The 19,342-nt window shown below is 42.3% G+C and overlaps 1 protein-coding gene across 3 annotated transcripts in view; it reads left to right on the top strand.

Moving 5' to 3' along the window:
* Window positions 1–19,069, top strand: part of LOC133629758 (uncharacterized) — a 55,371-nt gene extending 36,302 nt beyond the window's left edge. For all 3 annotated transcript variants that reach the window (XM_062020730.1, XM_062020731.1, XM_062020732.1), the window contains exons 4-11: window positions 10,695–11,015; window positions 11,082–11,351; window positions 12,279–12,557; window positions 14,587–14,907; window positions 14,974–15,243; window positions 16,098–16,376; window positions 18,105–18,197; window positions 18,305–19,069. In XM_062020730.1, coding sequence (XP_061876714.1) covers window positions 10,695–11,015; window positions 11,082–11,351; window positions 12,279–12,557; window positions 14,587–14,907; window positions 14,974–15,243; window positions 16,098–16,376; window positions 18,105–18,197; window positions 18,305–18,441 — 1,970 coding nt within the window. In that variant the 3' untranslated portion in view covers window positions 18,442–19,069. The remainder of the gene's footprint in view (window positions 1–10,694; window positions 11,016–11,081; window positions 11,352–12,278; window positions 12,558–14,586; window positions 14,908–14,973; window positions 15,244–16,097; window positions 16,377–18,104; window positions 18,198–18,304) is intronic.
* The last annotated feature ends 273 nt before the right edge of the window (window positions 19,070–19,342 follow it).

Consider the following 19,342-nt stretch of genomic DNA (forward strand, 5'->3'; position numbering starts at 1 on the left):
TTTTATTGGAGCGCTGCGGTGTCGTCCTTCTGAATGTTCTTGTGTCACAAGCCGGAGGCGCGCTCTGTGTGTGTCTGGGTGTGGGGAGGGGCGGGGGGCGTGTCTGTGTTTACTAACAACGGAGCCGCAGCTCTCGACACTCGACTCGAGTGTCTTAACATGGAGATATTCTCACTTCTTTTTTTGTCGAGCACAAAAAAAAGAACATTTTTGTTAAATGTAAGTTGTCTTGGATCAAAGATCCCGTCTACTGCCCAAAACAACAATTTAAATCTGCCTGGTTAGGCTTTGTGTATGTCACGTGTGCCTTCCTTGGGTGAAGCCAGGTTTACAGCTATGTTGTTATTATGCTGTTTGTTACTTATGTATGTTATGTCGCAGCTATTTAAAATAGTTTTGTCAATTTGTTCTGGCCTGAAACAAATTGGCCCTTTGAAACATATCTTTGTCTTTGTGTGTTGTATGTAGACCACATTGCTTAGCAGAGTTCAGTGATGCAAATGCATGTCAAGTTGATCAACACATTGTATTATTCTCCAGTGCAATAACAGTACTGAAATGAAGGCTAAAAGGGCATTAATGGGAGCTTTTAAAAAAAAGAAGAAGAAAAAAAGCAACTAAATAGTTACTTTTCACAGTAACGCATTACTTTTTGGTGTAAGTAACTGAGTTACTTTTGAAATAAAGTAACTAGTAACTGTAACTAGTTACTGCCTACCACATAGCGAAGGACATAAACCATTTGATTTCATATTATACAGCTCATTTTTATTTGACACATATTGAAATATCTTGTGTGACATCAAGCTCTTCAAACTTAAAGTGATAAACATTTTGAATTTATTTCATACATCCATCCATTCATTTTCAAAATAATCTTACTCATCTCATCATATGAAATGTAACTTACTTCACCGAGTATTATTTATGTTTTTATTGTGATTATTTATGGAGTATATTGTGAATAAATTGAGAACAGGAAGTGAACAAAAGTTTTAGCAATTGTTATGTAAAAGAAAAGGGGTAGGATTAAATAAGCTTCTTCCTACTCCTTTTCGAACATGTTGAAAAGAGAAACTGGAAATTGTGATGTATCATGTTGTATGCATGCATGTTCGAAATAAACTCAAACTCAAACACATTATGTGCATAAAGTCACTCATATTCCACGAAGTACTGTTGAACTTTCATTTGCAAACTTTTAGATCGAGCCAATATGCATCCGTGTGCGAACCATGTCTCTGTGTACCAACACTTCATCCATTCATTTGCTGTGGCCTGCCTGCTGCATCTCCTCCTCCAGCATCTGGACTCCTCAGGCAACTTCGCCAGGATCCTCTTTCTGGACTTGAGCTCCGCCTTCAACTCCCTAGACAAGCATCTACCGATCCGGAAAGTACACCATCTCAACATCCCCCCCTCAGCTGATCCACCTCACCCACAACTTCCTCACCGACCGACTGCAAGCAGTAAGGGTGGGCTCAACCACATCCCTGGTGCTTACCATCAACACCGGGGTCCCACAAGGATGTGTGTTGAGCCCTTTCCTGTACACACTCTACACCAGGGGTCACCAACCTTTTTGAAACCAAGGGCTACTTCTTGGGTACTGATTACTGCGAAGGGCTACCAGTTAGATACACACTTAAATAAATTGCCAGAAGTAGCCAATTTGCTCAATTTACCTTTAACTCTGTTATTATTAATAATTAATGATATTTATCTTTGTGGAAACACTGATCATCTTAATGATTTCTCACAATAAATATATATAGAAACAGATAAATATCAATATGCAACACTTTATTTTTATATTTTCTCTAAGTGCACATTTTTCAAATTGAACATTTTCAAATGATCACTTCTAAGACAGTCTTGTGAAATCACAATATCCCATTTTAACTAGCTAGCCACTAACATTTTTTTTAACAAATCATGAATTACTTTGCACCATGTTTGTACAAATAATATCTCATGTAAAATACAAAAGTAAACTCTCAAATTTTTAAATCATGTCACACTTTGAACTGGACACCAAATCTGTTATCTGTTTCTTTGTCAGTTAGTGGGAAGCCTGGCATTGCATGCTGCTAACTAGTGTGTTGTACTCTGGTGTGTAACTTGACACTGCAACTCTGAGTGAGTCTTGCAGATGTGCATCAGTGAGGCGTGTTCTGTGTTTGTTCTTGATGAAGTTCATGTCAGAAAAGGCTGATTCACAAAGATAAGATTTTTCCTCATTGTTTGCGGAACCTTCTTAATCTTTTGGACATATTTTCACAGCAATCTGGCCTTAAGCTTAATTATGATAAATGTAAAATGTTAAGGATCGGAAATCTAAAGGGAACGTCCTTTCGAATGGAATGCAAAGTGCCTGTTTTGTGGACAGATGGACCAGTTAACATACTTGGTGTTGTTGTCCCAGAAAATCTGGAAGATCTAGGCTCAGTAAATTATGATAATCGACTAAGAAAGCTGGACAAAATTATGCAATTATGGAAAGGGAAATCCCTAACCTTGTATGGTAAAATGTCTATTGCCAACTCGTTAATTATTGCTCAATTTATTTATTTGTTTTTGTCATTACCAGCTCCATCACAAAACTTTTTTAAGATTTATGAGCGGAGGGTCTTCGATTTTGTCTGGAACGGCAAACCAGAAAAGATTAAAAGAAAGGTTTTGTACAAAGAGTATGAATATGGGGGCCGGAACTTCTCAACCTTGAAGCTATGTGTCTGTCTTTAAAAGCATCAATTGTTCCAAAGATGTATTTAAACATTGAGTGGTACACTAATGTCCTGTTGGACAAAAAACATGTACTGTATCAAAAGAAATTGTATCCTTTTTTACAAGTGATCCCCTCCCAGAGAGTCTGCTGGGAAACATGGCGGGGTTCATAAAGGAAACAATCCACTCATAGTGGTGTTTTCAATTTTATGTGCCAGAAAAAAGAGACAATATTTTGCAGCAGTTAATATGGATTAACTCTAATATTGTAATAGATGGAAAGCCTTTCTTTTGGAAAAATGTGTTTGAAAGAGGAATCATTTTTGTCAATGATATTATCAATGAGAATGGTAAAATTATGAAGTATGATGAATTTAGAGCTATGTATGGTGATGCTTGCTCAAGCTTTTCATTTTATCAACTAACTGGAGTAATTGGGAAAAGATGGAAACAAATAATTAATTATGGAACTACTAAATTATTAGTTTGTAAACCTCTAATAAGAAATTCTAGTTGGCAAAAAGGAACTAAAATAAATAGAAAAATATATAATTTGTATTTAATAAAGAAATCTTTGAAGGCTGCCTCATACAACACAAATGGAAAATGGGAGGACTTTTTTGACTGCCCGTTGCCATGGGATGCCATATTCAAACTAATCTATAAAACCACTATCGATGTGCAAAATCGTTATTTTCAAATTAAAATTATTTATAACTTCTTACCCACAGGGAAAATGTTAAAATTATGGAATATGACAGAGTCAGATGATTGCCGATTTTGTTGTCAGGAGCCTGAATCCACCCTGCATTTGTTTTGGTATTGTCATATTGTGTCTTTGTTTTGGGTGGAAGTTGAAAAAATGTGTTTAAGGATTGGTTTGTTTATGAAGCTTAATGTGGTTTCTGTTATTTTAGGAGAGTTCATTGACAATCATGATTTAGTCAATTTAATTATAGCACTCGGTAAAATGTTTATTTTTAAGGCCAAAAACAGATATTCACTTAGTATTACTTTCTTTAAAACATTTATTCAGTATTTTCTAACTTTAGAAAGTTACATGGTTGAAAACGATAATGATGCCAAAAAACATTAAAAAAAAAGATGAGAAGTCCTCAAAGGCTTATTTTGAAAGTATAATTATGTTTATAGATTATATGATATCTGTTGTTGTGTTCCCTAATTTGAGTGACCTGGACATAATCTGGACTGTACATAAATGCTTATTTTGAAAATGTAATTTTGTTTATAAATTATATGCAATCTGTTGTGTTCCCTAATTTTTTTCTGTGTACATGAATGAAGGTGTGTGTTGCTGAGTCCGACTTGGACATTATCTGGACTGGGCCTGGTTTAAAAAACCCTTTAAACAAATCTAATTTCATTGACAACCTGGTCTGTTGAAGATAAGGCCCTTTTTTTAAAAATAAAATAAAATAAGATAAATAAATAAAAAACATTTTCTTGGATAAAAAAGAAAGTAAAACAATATAAAAATAATTACATAAAACATAGTAATTAATGAAAATGTTAGTGGACCAGCAGCCTATACAATCATGTGTGCTTCAGGGACTGTGTCCCTTGCAGATGTGTTGTCTATGTTGTGGGAACCAGAATATTGGTAGCAGAAAGAAATAACCCCTTTTGTGTGAGTGGGTGTGGATGAGTGTGCATGGGGGAAAGGTTGTTTGGGTTGATGCACTGATTGAAAGTGTATCTTGTGTTTTTTCTATGTAGATTTAATTTAAAAAAAAAAAAAAAAAAATTTTTTTTTTTTTTTTTTTTTAGAACAGGCCCGCGGGCGACTCATCTGGTCCTTACGGGCGACCTGGTGCCCGCGGGCACCGCGTTAGTGACCCCTGCTCTACACCAATGACTGCCGCTGCATCTCACCCACCACAACATACATAAAATACTCAGATGACACAGCCATTCTTGCACTCTTCTCCAACAGTCAATCCTTTATGGAGTATCATACCGCAGTCAAACATTTCACAGAGTCATGCACAGCCAGTTATCTGGAAATAAATGTCAATAAAACAAAAGAAATATGGTTCAACTCCCCCTCATCCCAGCACCCCATCATCATAAACACACAAACAGTTGAAACGGTTGACACTTTCAAATACCTGGGTGTAACCTTGGACAATAAACTCACCTTTGATCAGCACACCACGGACATTCAAAAAGGAAGTCAAGAAAGACTGTCAGCTATCCGTAAACTGAAAGGACTATACGTTACACCTCACCTCCCGTTATTACCAAAGCATTGTTCAACCCATCCCTCTGTACTGTTCCACATGTTTCTACACTATGCTTTCTGTAACCAACCAAACTCACACGCATTACAAACATAGCAGCTAAAATCATCGGCCTACCCACACCCAACATCTCAGATCTAGACCTCAGGTCCATCATTCGACTGGCAAACACAATAGTCCAGGATATCACTCACCCACTACACCAATATATCATCCCACTACCATCAGGGCGCAGGTACAGAACCATCAGATTCCGGAGGGCCCGTCTCGGGCAAAGCCTTATACCTGCAGCTATAGCCGCCCTAAACAGCAGGCCTGGCCGACCTGTCTGACAAGCCTGTAAATGTGTTGGTGCTGTCACTGTCATGTATGATGTCTTTTTGTCCGTGATGTGTAATGTTTATTGTCTAAATGTACGGTCAGTGAAAATGAATTTCCCCACGGGGACCAATAAATCTAAATCTAAAATCTAAATTTGGTGTCACGCCTGCAGGCAAAAAGCAGGGCGCAGCTTTTTCAGGAGACGGAGCCCTCCACTCACTTGCTGCACACAGCACACTAAAGGTCACTTCTAAGTGCTTCAGTGTGTGTGCTTTTTGTGTGTTTTCTCGCCACTTGACAAGTTGTCCACTCAATATGACTTCCACAAAGACAACAGACCAGCGTGGAAAAAAGGAGGGAATTGCATCCATCCATCCATCCATTCATTTTTTTCCGCTTATCCGAGGTCGGGTCGCGTAGGCAGCAGCTTAAGCAGAGAAGCCCAGACTTCCCTCTCCCCAGCCACTTGGTCCAGCTCCTGCCGGGGGATCCCGAGGAGTTCCCAGGCCAGCGGTTCGACTATCTGGCGTAGCCTCCTGTCCAGTACACCTGAATAGACCTTACCGGGAAGGCTGAGGAGTGTGATCCCACGATAGTGGGAACACACCCTCCGGTTCCCATTCTTAAAAAGAAGAACCACCACCCTGGTCTGCCAATCTAGAGGTACTGCCCCTGATGTCCACGTGATGTTGCAGAGTCTTATCAACCAAGACAGCCCCACAGCATCCAAAGTCTTAAGAAAGGCTGGGCAGATCTCATCCACCCAGGAGCATTTTAACTACCTCGGCAACCTCAGCCCCAGAAATAAGAGAGCCCACCACAGATTCCCCAGGTACTGCTTCTTCATAGGAAGACGTGTTGGTGGGATTGAGGAGGTCTTCGAAGTATTCCCTCCACCAATCCACAACATCCGCAGTTGAGGTCAGCAAAACACCATCCTCACCATACACAGTGTTGACAATGCACTGCTTCCCCTTCCTGAGGCGGCAGATGGTGGTCCAGAATCGCTTCGAAGCCGTCCGGAAGTCGTTTAGCATGGCTTCCCCGAACTGTCCGCTGCCTCCGGAGTCCCATGAGCCAAAAGGACCCGATAGGACTCTTTCTTCAGCTTGACGGCATCCCTCACCGCTGGTGTCCACCAGCGGGTTCTAGGATTACCGCCACGCCAGGCACCAACCACTTTGCGGCCACAGCTCCAATCGGGCGCCTTGACAATAGTGGTACAAAACATGGTCCACTCTGACTCAATGTCCAGCACCTCCCTCATGACATGCTCTGAGTTCTTCCTGAGGTAGGAATTGAAACTCTCTCTGACAGGAGACTCTGCTAGACGTTCCCAGCAGACACTCACAATGCGTTTGGGCCTGCCACGTCTGTCAGGCATCCTTCCCCACCATCGTAGCAAACTCACCACCAGGTGTGATCGGTAGAAAGCTCCGCCCCTCTCTTCACCCGAGTGTCCAAAACAATCCGATGACAACTACAAAGTCGATCATGGAACTGCGGCCTAGGGTGTCCTGGTGCCAAGTGCACATATGGACACACGTTTGAACATTGTGTTCGTTATGGACAATCTGTAACCAGCACAAAAGTCCAATAACACTACTCGGGTTCACATCCGGGCGGCCATTCTTCCCCAATCACGCCTCTCCAGGTTTCACTGTCGTTGCCAATATGAGCGTTGAAGTCCCCCAGTAGAACAAAGGAATCACCCGGTGGAGCAATTTCCACTACTCCCTCGAGTAAATCCAAAAAGGGTGGGTATTCTGAGCAGCAGTTTGGTGCGTAAGCAAAAACAACAGTCAGGACCCGTCCCCCCACCCAAAGGCGGAGGGAAGCTACCCTCTCGTCCACTGGGTTGAACTCCAACGTGCGGGCTTTAAACCGGGGGGAAACAAGAATTGCCACTCCAGCCCATCACCTCTCACTCCGTGCAACGCCAGAGTGGAAGAGAGTCCAGCTCCTCTCGAGAGAACTGGTTCCAGAGCCCTTGCTGTGCGTCGAAGTGAATTCGACTATATCTGGCTGGAACTTCTACACCTCGCGCACTTGCTCAGGCTCCTTCCCCCCCCCCAGCGAGGTGACGTTCAATGTCCCAAGAGCTAGCTTATGTGGCCGAGGATCGGACCGCCAAGTGCCCTGCCTTCGGCTTACGGCCAGCTCACAATACACCCGACCTCTATGGCCCCTCTCATGAGTGGCGAGCCCATTAGAGGGGGAACCCATGTTGTATCTTCGGGCTGTGCCCGGCCAGGCCCAATGAGGACAGGCCCGGCCACCAGGCGCTCGCCATCGTGCCCCACCTCCGGGCCTGGCTCCAGAGGGGGGCCCTAGTGACCTGCGTCCGGGAGAGGGAAATTTGAGTCCTTTGTTTTTCTTTTTCATCGAGGTCTTCGAGCTGCTCTTTGTCTGATCCCTCACCTAGGACCTGTTTGTCATGGGAGACCCGACCGGCGGCATAGAAGTCCCCGGACAACATAGCTCCTAGGATCACTGGGACACGCAAACTCCTCTACAACGATAAGGTGGCAGCTCAGAGAGGAGGCACAGGGGTTGCAGTGGAGTTAAAAAACAGACTATTTGCAAGGAGTACATTAATGGCGCTCTCCAAGTATGGAAGAATCGACAAAGGCTTGTACCAAGTCTTAACTGTGATGAGACCAGACATTTCTGTCAAAAAAATGTCTACAGCAGCAGAAAAGAGCTACCTCTCCTTCAGCAGCGCCTCTTTCACGTACACACAGCCCCGCCAACAATGGACATTGGCCCTTTGGTTAAAGAACAGTTTGTACTGTTTAGCACTTTATATTGTGTTCGAAATGTACAAACTAGAGATGTCCGATAATATAATAAATGCTTTAAAATGCAATATCGGAAATTATCGGTACCGGTTTCAACCTCCCGATTTTCCCGGGAGACTCCCGAACTTCAGTGCCCCTCCCGAAAATCTCCCGGGGCAACCATTCTCCCGATTTTCTCCCGATTTCCACCCGGACAACAATATTGGGGGCGTGCCTTAAAGGCACTGCCTTTAGCGTCCTCTACAACCTGCCGTCACGTCCGCTTTTCCTCCATACAAACAGCGTGCCGGCCCATAATATATGCGGCTTTTACACACACATAAGTGAATGCAAGGCATACTTGGTCAACAGCCATACAGGTCACACTAAGGGTGGACGTATAAACAACTTTAACACTGTTACAAATATGCGCCAGACTGTGAACCCACACCAAACAAGAATGACAAACACATTTCGGGAGAACATCTGCAACGTAGCATAACATAAACACAACAGAACAAATACCCAGAACCCCTTGCAGCACTAACTCTTCCGGCACGCTACAATATACACCCCCCGCTACAACAACCCTCCATCTCCCGAATTCGGGGGTCTCAAGGTTGGCAAGTATGCTTTAGTACACTCTGGACTGAAGCTGTGTGCCTTCATTGTTTTTGTAGCTGTTTTGAGGCATGTTTAAAAAAAATAAAAAACAGTCAAAGTATAGTATTTCCCATAGTTGTAGTGGGTATTAGGATTATCTCAGGGAGAGCATGTCCCAAATTCCAAGCTGCTATTTTGAGGCATGCTAAAAAAAATTATGCACTTTGTGACTTCAATAATAAATATGGAACTGCCATGTTGGCACTTTTTTCCATAACTGGAGTTGAAGTTGTTCTCTTATTTTGGAAAACCTTGTTTTTGATTGATTGATTGAAACTTTTATTAGTAGATTGCACAGTACAGTAAATATTCCGTACAATTGACCACTAAATGGTAACACCCGAATAAGTTTTTCAACTTGTTTAAGTCGGGGTCCACGTTAATCAGTTCATGGTAAAGTTACATTATTTAATGCATCCAGCGGGGCATCACAACAAAATTAGGCATAATAATGTGTTGATTCCACGACTGTATATATCGGTATCGGTTGATATCGGAATCGGTAATTAAGAGTTGGACAATATCGGAATATCGGATATCGGCAAAAAAGCCATTATCGGACATCTCTAGTACAAACCTTCATTAAAATAGAGATTTTCATGTTTACACAGTTTTTTATGCCGTATTTGCTCCCGTTTGGGTGAAGCTCAAAGCTATGTGGAAGACTGTTTAATGCAGAACAAAGCTTTTCTTCTCACCCCATGCCGTATTGGTAATAAAAATTGCTGCAAAATAATCTGTGTGTTAGAATGAATCAGAATCCCTTCATCGATCCCTGAGGGGAACTTCAGAAAATGAATGAATGAGGGTAAGAATGTGGCATATATCAAAGTTACCTTGTGTAAGTCACACCCCTGTTTCAGGCGTGGCCCGAGCATGTTTCGTCATAGTTGTTTCTCGGCCTGCAGGGCGTGAAACAACTATGACGAAACATGTCGAGCATGTTTCGTCCATGTTGGTTAGCTAAGCGTGCTAATTTATTGAATGATTGAAAATGAGGATTAGTGCGGCTTGTTTGGCGCTCTGGATTTTTCTGTGGGTTCCCATCAGCGGAGGTAAGGACACCCTCAACTTGGGTTCCAATTCGTGTTTTGTCTCTAATGGTGGAGCAGCAGAAAATGATTGAATGAAAGGCCGAATAGAGTTTGTTGTGTCAGAGAGTCAAAAGTGTGAGGAGGATAAGAACACTTTGAACAAGTCAAAAGTTTCAACATAGCGTAAAACTGCACATATTTCAAATATGTTGACATATGTTTGTCACATGCAACTTGTGGGGGCACATATTTCTTTATAAATGTACTTCCTTGTTTCAATTTACACAGCAGGGATGTTTGAACACACACAATACATGTTTCAAGAGCCAATAAAAAAGCCAGCCGACTTTATACACTACAGTACAGGGATACTCATAAAGAAATAGCTGAGAGATTTCTCATATCACATTAATGATGCCTGTTCTACAGCGAGTGGAAACATTAACCATTTCAAATTAAAGTTGATTGTGAGTAAAATACTTGTGACTTGGCTGGTTTTACTTTTGCATTTCAAAAGCCAATTAAAAAAATGTTTTACTAAAACGAAATCTTGAGAATAAAATAGCCTAATAATCTAATTTCTTAGCACAAAATAATATATATTTAAAACCTACATTTACATATTTTCAGCCGGGATTCAAACAGAGTACTTCTGCTTACACAGGGGACTTTGTGATTATATTTTTATCAGTGAAGAAGCAGGAAGAGACTAGGAATCTGTTTGTGGTAAAATTTCATATGAAGCTCCTTTCTGTGATGTTGTGATATTTTTTACATCGTGTCTCACAGTTCCAAAAAAAACAAAAAATTCTGGACTGTTAAGGTAAAACTTACAAAATCAACAGGGGAAGGAACACTTATTTCCCACCACTAAAGAAGATCTCTTATTGCTTGTGGTGTTTTTCCAGGTGACAAAGATGTTTGGTGTCGTCTCAATGAGAGCTGCCTTTTACCGGCAAACTCAACTGCTTTAGACGACATGATCATACACTGGTTCAAGATGTCGCAAGAGGACATTTTTGTTCATTCATACTACTACAATCTGGACCAGCTGGAACTCCAGGACAAACAGTTTAAGAACAGGACTTCACTGTTCAAGGAGCACATTAAAGATGGGAATTTTACTCTCTTGTTGAAGAACGTGGTTGTTGCTGATGAGGGAAGGTACAAGTGCTACGTAAAAAACAAAAGTAGTACTCATACGTCATTCATCAAGCTCCATGTAGAAGGTGAGTGGACTTTCAGGTGACGACGTGAGTTACACCAGACACCAGAAAACATTGTTTGTCTTCCAGCTGCGGTCACCACAATCAACATCCAGCAAGATGGCAACAATCTGACGTGCAGCTCAAGCGGAATCTACCCCAAGCCTCAACTCACCTGGTCCACCGAGCCTTTGCTTCCTCACGCCCTCCAGAACGCCACGAAAGTCGACAACGGCACAGGGGAGACACTTTACAGCATCAGCGGCTGGCTGGTCGTGGCGGGGGACAACACTTCTCAGGTGGACTACATCTGCCACGTTAGAAGCCACAGCAGCAGGAGGCTCACCTGGAAGAACGGATGTAAGAACTGGAGACAGTAGCTCACAAAAAGACAGATCTTCTCAGCAAGCATTTCATGACATCTTGTAAAAGAAAATACCATAAAATGGGCATCATTTAGAGGAGTCAGTGTATGGCTTATATAGCAGTACTGTAGAGATAATAATCAACACAGCCATTATTGTGTAAAAGGCCGGTAACACAAATGAGTGGTAAGATCTTATCTACACTCAAACATGGAGGTTGTAATGTCTTGGCTTGGGGCTGCACGAGTGATGCAGACACTGGGAGATGTGGTTTACTGACAATAGATTTTTCATCAATTAAAAACAAGTCAACACACTTTGTTTCCCAATGTAGGGGTGTCCCGATCCAATACTGATATCGGTTAAAATGTGAATCATACTCATCCATAATTACGATACATGTTGGGATTCATATCTCCCCTCAATGAACCGCAGCTCTCCTGTGCAGCCTCAGACCGTGAAGGAAGACACAATTATCTTGTCTAAAGACTAAAAAAAAAAAAGAACAATAAGTTAGTTTTGTCGCTACTGGCAATTTAACACCGAGATTTAGGAACCAAGTGTCTGACATGCAGATACTTGACGGATGTAACATGACAATGCATGATATGCTGCATGCGATTATGTCTCATAAAACTCAAGAAGAAGCGCATGCACGCTGCAACCCCCATCGTGCTTGTAAGACAAGACAGAATTATCTTGCTACTTATTTGTGTTAACAGATATTTACACTGCAATGTCTTTACTGCTACACAAGCTGTACACTGACTACTCTAAGGTATATCTATTTGTATAGTATTGTCTCTTGAGAAGAAATACTATATATGATGAGGTGTACTCACTTATGGGAGATAGTGTATGTACACAGGTAGCAGCAAGAAGTATTTGCAAGGTCTGTTTACCTTCTTTGGTTCCATTTCAGCGACTGTCAGCTTTTCTGGATCAGAGACCGTCATCAACTGTCCCTTCTTGACTGGTGAAAGGAGCGTCGTCTGGATGTTCAACAATCGTACCATCGTGAAGATGAGCGACGGCGCTAAGAACATCAGTGAGGAGTGGAAAGAGCAGATGAAGGACGTGTCCACTTCAGGCAGCCTCAGTCTGCACAGTCTGTCCAGCGACCATGAGGGAAGGTACACGTGCCAAGTGGACAACGCCACGGAAACATGCGTGATCACCTTCTTCTTGAGGATGGCGGGCGGTAAGTTCATGCTGGAAGATAAATGCTAATATCATCATAGGATATCATAGCAGTCCACAGATGCTCCCTAGTGGCTGAGGATGGCATCTGCTATTTGTGTTGCAGGCTGTTCAGTAGTGATGGGTCCGGCAACACCGATGCATCGGCGCATGCGTCGAGCTCATAGAGCGATACCCTGTGTCGGTGCGCGTATCGCTTTTAGAAAGTCACGTGACCGAACACGAGCTGTTTTGGTCACGTGACCGATCATGAGCTGTTCTGGTCACGTGACCGCTCATGAGCTGATACGCGAACTGTATCGCACTGACGCCTGCGCGCCAAACTGTGTTTATTAGGAAGCGGCGCAATGCGTGTTGTTGACGAACACCGTTAGGGCCGCTTGTTGTCACTGTCACTCAAAGTTGCATTTCAAAATTACACAGAATAAATGTGTTTATTTTGTTTAGAATTCAAATGGGTTTGATTTGGTGCGCAGCATATATTGGCTGTGCGGCGCACAGTGTGCGCGGAGGACGCTTGAGCAGTGCGCGATTGCGCAGGCGCGCACCTTAGAGGGACCGTTGCTCACAGGGCACAGAGGAGGCGTCAGTGCGATACAGTTCGCGTATCGGTCACGTGACCAAAGCAGCTCATGATCGGTCACGTGACTTTCTAAAAGCGGTACGCGCACCGACACAGGGTTTCGCTCTATGAGCTCGACGCATGCGCCGATGCATGGGTGTTGCAGGACCCATCACTACTGTTACTAGAGACGGTACAGGAATGACGGCGTGGCGAAGTTGGTAGAGTGGCCGTGCCAGCAATCGGAGGGTTGCTGGTTACTGGGGTTCAATCCCCACCTTCTACCATCCTAGTCACGATACATGTTCACATTATTTATTGACTGTATCTAAAAAAGATAAAAATATATTTTTATTTAAATGAAGATATGAAATAATCCTAAATGAAATACAATGACTTAGTTTATATTATTGTATATACTAGGTCATAAAATCAGTGCCAGTTGAGTCCCTCCATAGGTTGCCTGTAGGGATTTTTAATGTCCAGCAGATGTCAGTATTTAGTGACACAGTATTGACACAGTATCAATATAGTTTTGCAATGTGTCGAAACGCTTCATGAGGCCTCATCAACCCATCACTAACACTTAGCATAAACTATGGACGAGAAAAACATGCAAACTGTAGCTTGAACAAACAAGACTTACGTAGCAAGGCATGAAGCAAACAACTAGAGACAAGGCAAAACTCACGTAACAGGTGCTTATAGCAAATAATGACGCCAGGCCGACTGACCGGCAAATGTAGGCTTAAATAATGCCTCTGATTAGTACTCGGGTAGCAGGTGAGCGGCCGAACACTAATCAGAGACAGGTGAACATAATGAGCAACCATGGCAACCAAAACAAACTCAGGAGGTGCACAAACAGGAACTCAAGGAGTCCAAAACTAACAGAAAACACAAAAACATGATCCGGACCAAGGATCATGACAAGAAATAGTTGAGAGATTTCTCATATCACATTAATGATGCCTGTTCTACAGCGAGTGGAAACATTAACCATTTAAAATTAACGACGATTATGAGTAAAATACTTGTGACTTGGCTGGTTTTTCTTTTGCATTTCAAAAGCCAATTAAAAAAATGTTGCACAAAAATGAATTCTTGAGAAAAAAAATTGCTTACTAATCTATTTTCTTAGCACAAAATAATAAATATTTAAAACCTATATTTACATATTTCTGACACCAGTCCAGCCAGGATTCAAACAGAGTACTTCTGCTTACACAGGTGACTTTGTGTTTATATTCTTATCAGTGAAGAAGCAGGAAGAGACTAGGAATCTGTTTTTGGTAAAATTTCATATGAAGCTCCTTTCTGTGATGTTGTGATATTTTTTATATCATGTCAGTTATAAAAAAAATATAATTCTGGACTGTTAAGGTAAAACTTACAAAATCAACAGGGGAAGGAACACTTATTTCCCACCACTAAAGAAGATCTCTTATTGCTTGTGGTGTTTTTCCAGGTGACAAAGATGTTTGGTGTCGTCTCAATGAGAGCTGCCTTTTACCGGCAAACTCAACTGCTTTAGACGACATGACCATACACTGGTTCAAGATGTCGCAAGAGGACATTTTTGTTCATTCATACTACTACAATCTGGACCAGCTGGAACTCCAGGACAAACAGTTTAAGAACAGGACTTCACTGTTCAAGGAGCACATTAAAGATGGGAATTTTACTCTCTTGTTGAAGAATGTGGTTGTTGCTGATGAGGGAAGGTACAAGTTGGACATAAAAAACAAAAGTAGTAATCATACGTCATTCATCAAGCTCCATGTAGAAGGTGAGTGGACTTTCAGGTGACGACGTGAGTTACACCAGACACCAGAAAACATTGTTTGTCTTCCAGCTGCGGTCACCACAATCAACATCCAGCAAGATGGCAACAATCTGACGTGCAGCTCAAGCGGAATCTACCCCAAGCCTCAACTCACCTGGTCCACCGAGCCTTTGCTTCCTCACGCCCTCCAGAACGCCACGAAAGTCGACATCGGCACAGGGGAGACACTTTACAGCATCAGCGGCTGGCTGGTCGTGGCGGGGGACAACACTTCTCAGGTGGACTACATCTGCCACGTTAGAAGCCACAGCAGCAGGAGGCTCACCTGGAAGAACGGATGTAAGAACTGGAGACAGTAGCTCACAAAAAGACAGACCTTACTTCTCAGCAAGCATTTCATGACATCTCGTAAAAGAAAATACCATAAAATGGGCATAATTTAGAGTAGTCAGTGTATGGCTTATTAATCAGTACTGTAGAGATAATAATCAACACAGCCATTATTGTGTAAAAGGCCAGTAACACAAGTGAGTGGTAAGATCTTATCTACACTCAAACATGGAGGTTGTAACATCTTGGCTTGGGGCTGCACGAGTGATGCAGACACTGGGAGATGCGGTTTCCTGAGAATAGATTTATCATCAATTAAAAACAAGTCAACACACATTATTTTCCAATGTAGGGGTGTCCCAAACCAATACGGATATCGGTCGATAGTGGAGGGTACCTATCCCTAATTACAATTACGATTCATATCTCCCCTCAATGAACCGCAGCTCTCCTGTGCAGCCTCAGACCGTGAGGCAAGACACAATTATCTTGTCTAAAGACTAAAAAAAAACAGAACAATAAGTCTGTCGCTACATTTGTCGCTACTGACAATTTTAGGCCGAGATTTAGGAACCGAGTGTGTGACATGCAGATACTTGACGGATTTAAAGTGACAATACATAATATGCTGCATGCGACTATGTCTCACAAAACTCAAGAAGAAGCGCAGTATCGACAGCACTCATGCACGCTGCTACCACCATCGTGCTTGACTGTAAGACAAGACAGACTTATTTTTAATCTTTATTAAGAAATACTATATATGATGAGGGGTGTACTCACTTATGGGAGATAGTGTATGTACACAGGTAGCAGCAAGAAGTATTTGCAAGGTCTGTTTACCTTCTTTGGTTCCATTTCAGCGACTGTCAGCTTTTCTGGATCAGAGACCGTCATCAACTGTCCCTTCTTGACTGGTGAAAGGAGCATCGTCTGGATGTTCAACAATCGTACCATCCTCAAGATGAGTAACGGTGCTAAGAACATCAGTGAAGAGTGGAAAGAGCAGGTGAAGGACGTGTCCACTTCAGGCAGCCTCAGTCTGCACAGTCTGTCCAGCGACCATGAGGGAAGGTACACGTGCCAAGTGGACAACGCCACGGAAACACGCGTCATCAACTTCTACTTGAGGATGGCGGGCGGTAAGGTCATGCTGGAAGATAAATGCTAATACCATCATAGGATATCATAGCTGTCCATAGATGCTCCCTAGTGGCTGAGGATTGCATCTTCTGATGATACCACCTGGCTTATTGTAATAGTGTAGCCGCTTATCTTACTATAAGCCGCTACACTACGCTTTGATCCTTCGGCTTATCAATCGGTGCAGATAATTTATTGATTTTTCTTTGCTGACGGCCATAATGCAAATAGTTTTTAAAAAAAAAGAGCAGACACTGAAATGGTGTCTTATTGTTGGGGGGGGAACGTCCACAGTTTTTACTTCTGTTTAGTGCTTTGAACCGAAAGTACAAGTGCCGTTCATTCTACTATTCGTCCATAGCGTTTGTACTCATATGGATTCTTCATAAGCGTTTCTAAGTTTTACTAAATACCCAAAACTATTTATACTCACTAAACCGCCCCGTGTGTGGTGTCTGTGGGAGTGTTTTCATGCACATTTGTACGTGCTATCGTAATGTAATGAAGCTAGCGTCGTGAGCAAGTTTCAGTGTTAGCAGCATTAACTTACAATGGCATTCTTTTTGTATTGTTTCAGTTTCACTAATTGTCTGATCATCCGTTTTACTGCAGTGTTACAGACAGCGTATGGAAACAAGTATGTAAATAAACATTTGCAGAATCTTTTTGTGTAAATAACTCCTTTCAAAACGTATGGATCTGCGGCTTAAAGTCTAGTGCAGCTAGTATATAGAAAAAAAAAAATTTTCTTCTAAAATTTAGTGGATGCAGCTTATATACCGGTGCACTTTATAGTCCGGGAAATCCGCTATATACGCAATACAACCCCAAAGTCATGTACCGTATTTTTCGGATTATAAGTCGCAGTTTTTTTCATAGTTTGGCCGTGGGTGCGACATATACTCCGGAGCGACTTATGTGTGAAATTGATAACACATTACCGTAAAATATCAAATAATATTATTTATCTAATTCACAGAAGAGATGGAGCAAATGTCAGCAATCGTCACACACACGTCAACTAATAAGAATTTGGCGGGGGAGGGTCATGGCAGAAGTGCATTGTGGGTCATGGGATGCTAACTGCTACTGCTGTAGCTATTAAAATGGATTATATCAACATTGGCGGTAACTTATAAAAACAGAGAAGGGCTGAACAAAAATGGCACCGAAAAGGAAATCATATCCTGCAGATTACAAGCTGGACGTAGTGAAATATGCAGCAGAAAACGGCGATCGAGCAGCAGAAAGAAAGGACGCTAGCGGCGCATACCAGGAGCGACAACGAGGAAGAAGATTTCATGGGATTTAGCGATCAGGAGTGACAGATTGTTTGGTAAACGTATAGCATGTTCTATATGTTATAGTTATTTGAATGACTCTTACCATAATATGTTACGTTAACATACCAGGCACGTTCTCAGTTGGTTATTTATGCCTCATATAACGTACACTTATTCAGCCTGTTGTTCACTATTCTTTATTTATTTTAAATTGCCTTTCAAATGTCTATTCTTGGTGTTGGGTTTTATCAAATACATTTCCCCCAAAAATGCAACTTATACTCCAGTGCGACTTATATATGTTTTTTTCCTTCTTTATTATGCATTTTCGGCCGGTGCGACGTATACTCCGGAGCGATTTATAATCCGAAAAATACGGTATCTATCCATGATTATTACAGTTATTGACTACAACCATCTATTTACCCGCTAATTGTGTTGCAGGCCGTTCACGTGTTGTGGACATCGTGATCGGGGTGCTGGCAACGCTCGCTGTGCTTGCAGCTGTGGCATTTATTTGGTACAAAAAGGAGAAAGGTAAACCTTTTTTTTCCCCCAAGAGTTTCCTGTGTTTGTCGTCTCGGTGGTCATGTGACTGCTCTTTTGTGACATCATTGTTAGCTGACGAGAACTTTCACATGCAGGTTCTCGGACACCTCAGCCTACTGGAATTGAAGAGAAGGAGATGGATATACTCCAGTACTCCTCAGAGGGACAAGCGGTAGAAAATGGACAGAAAACAGAAGACCAAAGACAAAAACCTCTCCTACATGACTCATAAGGCGGCGCTTAACACCAGATCCAAGTTGTCATGGAAACATGTTCACAAATAAGTTACATAAGTCAGACGTTTATGTTGTTTAAATCAAATGAATATTTCAGGACTGTCTTTAAAGAGTCGACGATGTAGCGGTTGCTTTAAGGCAGAGGTCTCAGACACGCGGCCCGCAACGTTATTTTATATGAATGGCGCCTGACAGCGTCATACTTGCCAACCCTCCCGATTTTTCCAGGAGACTCCTGAATTACAGGGCAACCTTTCTCACGAATGTCTGCCGATTTTCACCCAAACAACAATATTCAGGGCGTGCCGTGATGGCACTGCCTTTAGCGCCCTCTACAACCTGTACAAACAGCGTGCCAGCACAGTCACATGTTGTATTTGGCTTCTGTAGATACACGTAAGTGACTGCAAGACATACTTGATCATCAGCCATACAGGTCACATTGAGGGTGTCCGTATAAATAACTTTATTACTGTTACAAATATGCGCCACACTGTGAACCCACACCAAACAAGAATGACAAACACATTTCGGGAGAACATCCGCACCGTAACACAACATAAACACAACAGAACAAATACCCAGAATCCCATGCAGCCCTAACTCTTCCGGGCTACAATATACACCCCCGCTACCACCAAACCCCGCCCCCCCACACACATTAAACCCCCCTGTGAGTCGGTTGAGGTGGGCGGGGTTGGGGGGGGGTGTATATTGTAGCCTGGAAGAGTTAGGGCTGCAAGGTGTTCTGGGTATTTGTTCTGTTGTGTTTATGTTGTGTTACGGTGCGGATGTTCTCCCGAAATGTGTTTGTCATTCATGTTTGGTGTGGGTTCACAGTGTGGCGCATATTTGTAACAGTAATAAAGTTGTTTATACGGACACCCTCAGTGTGAC

This window comes from Entelurus aequoreus, linkage group LG15, assembly GCF_033978785.1.
Source record: "Entelurus aequoreus isolate RoL-2023_Sb linkage group LG15, RoL_Eaeq_v1.1, whole genome shotgun sequence".
In the NCBI taxonomy this organism is placed as follows: domain Eukaryota; kingdom Metazoa; phylum Chordata; class Actinopteri; order Syngnathiformes; family Syngnathidae; genus Entelurus; species Entelurus aequoreus.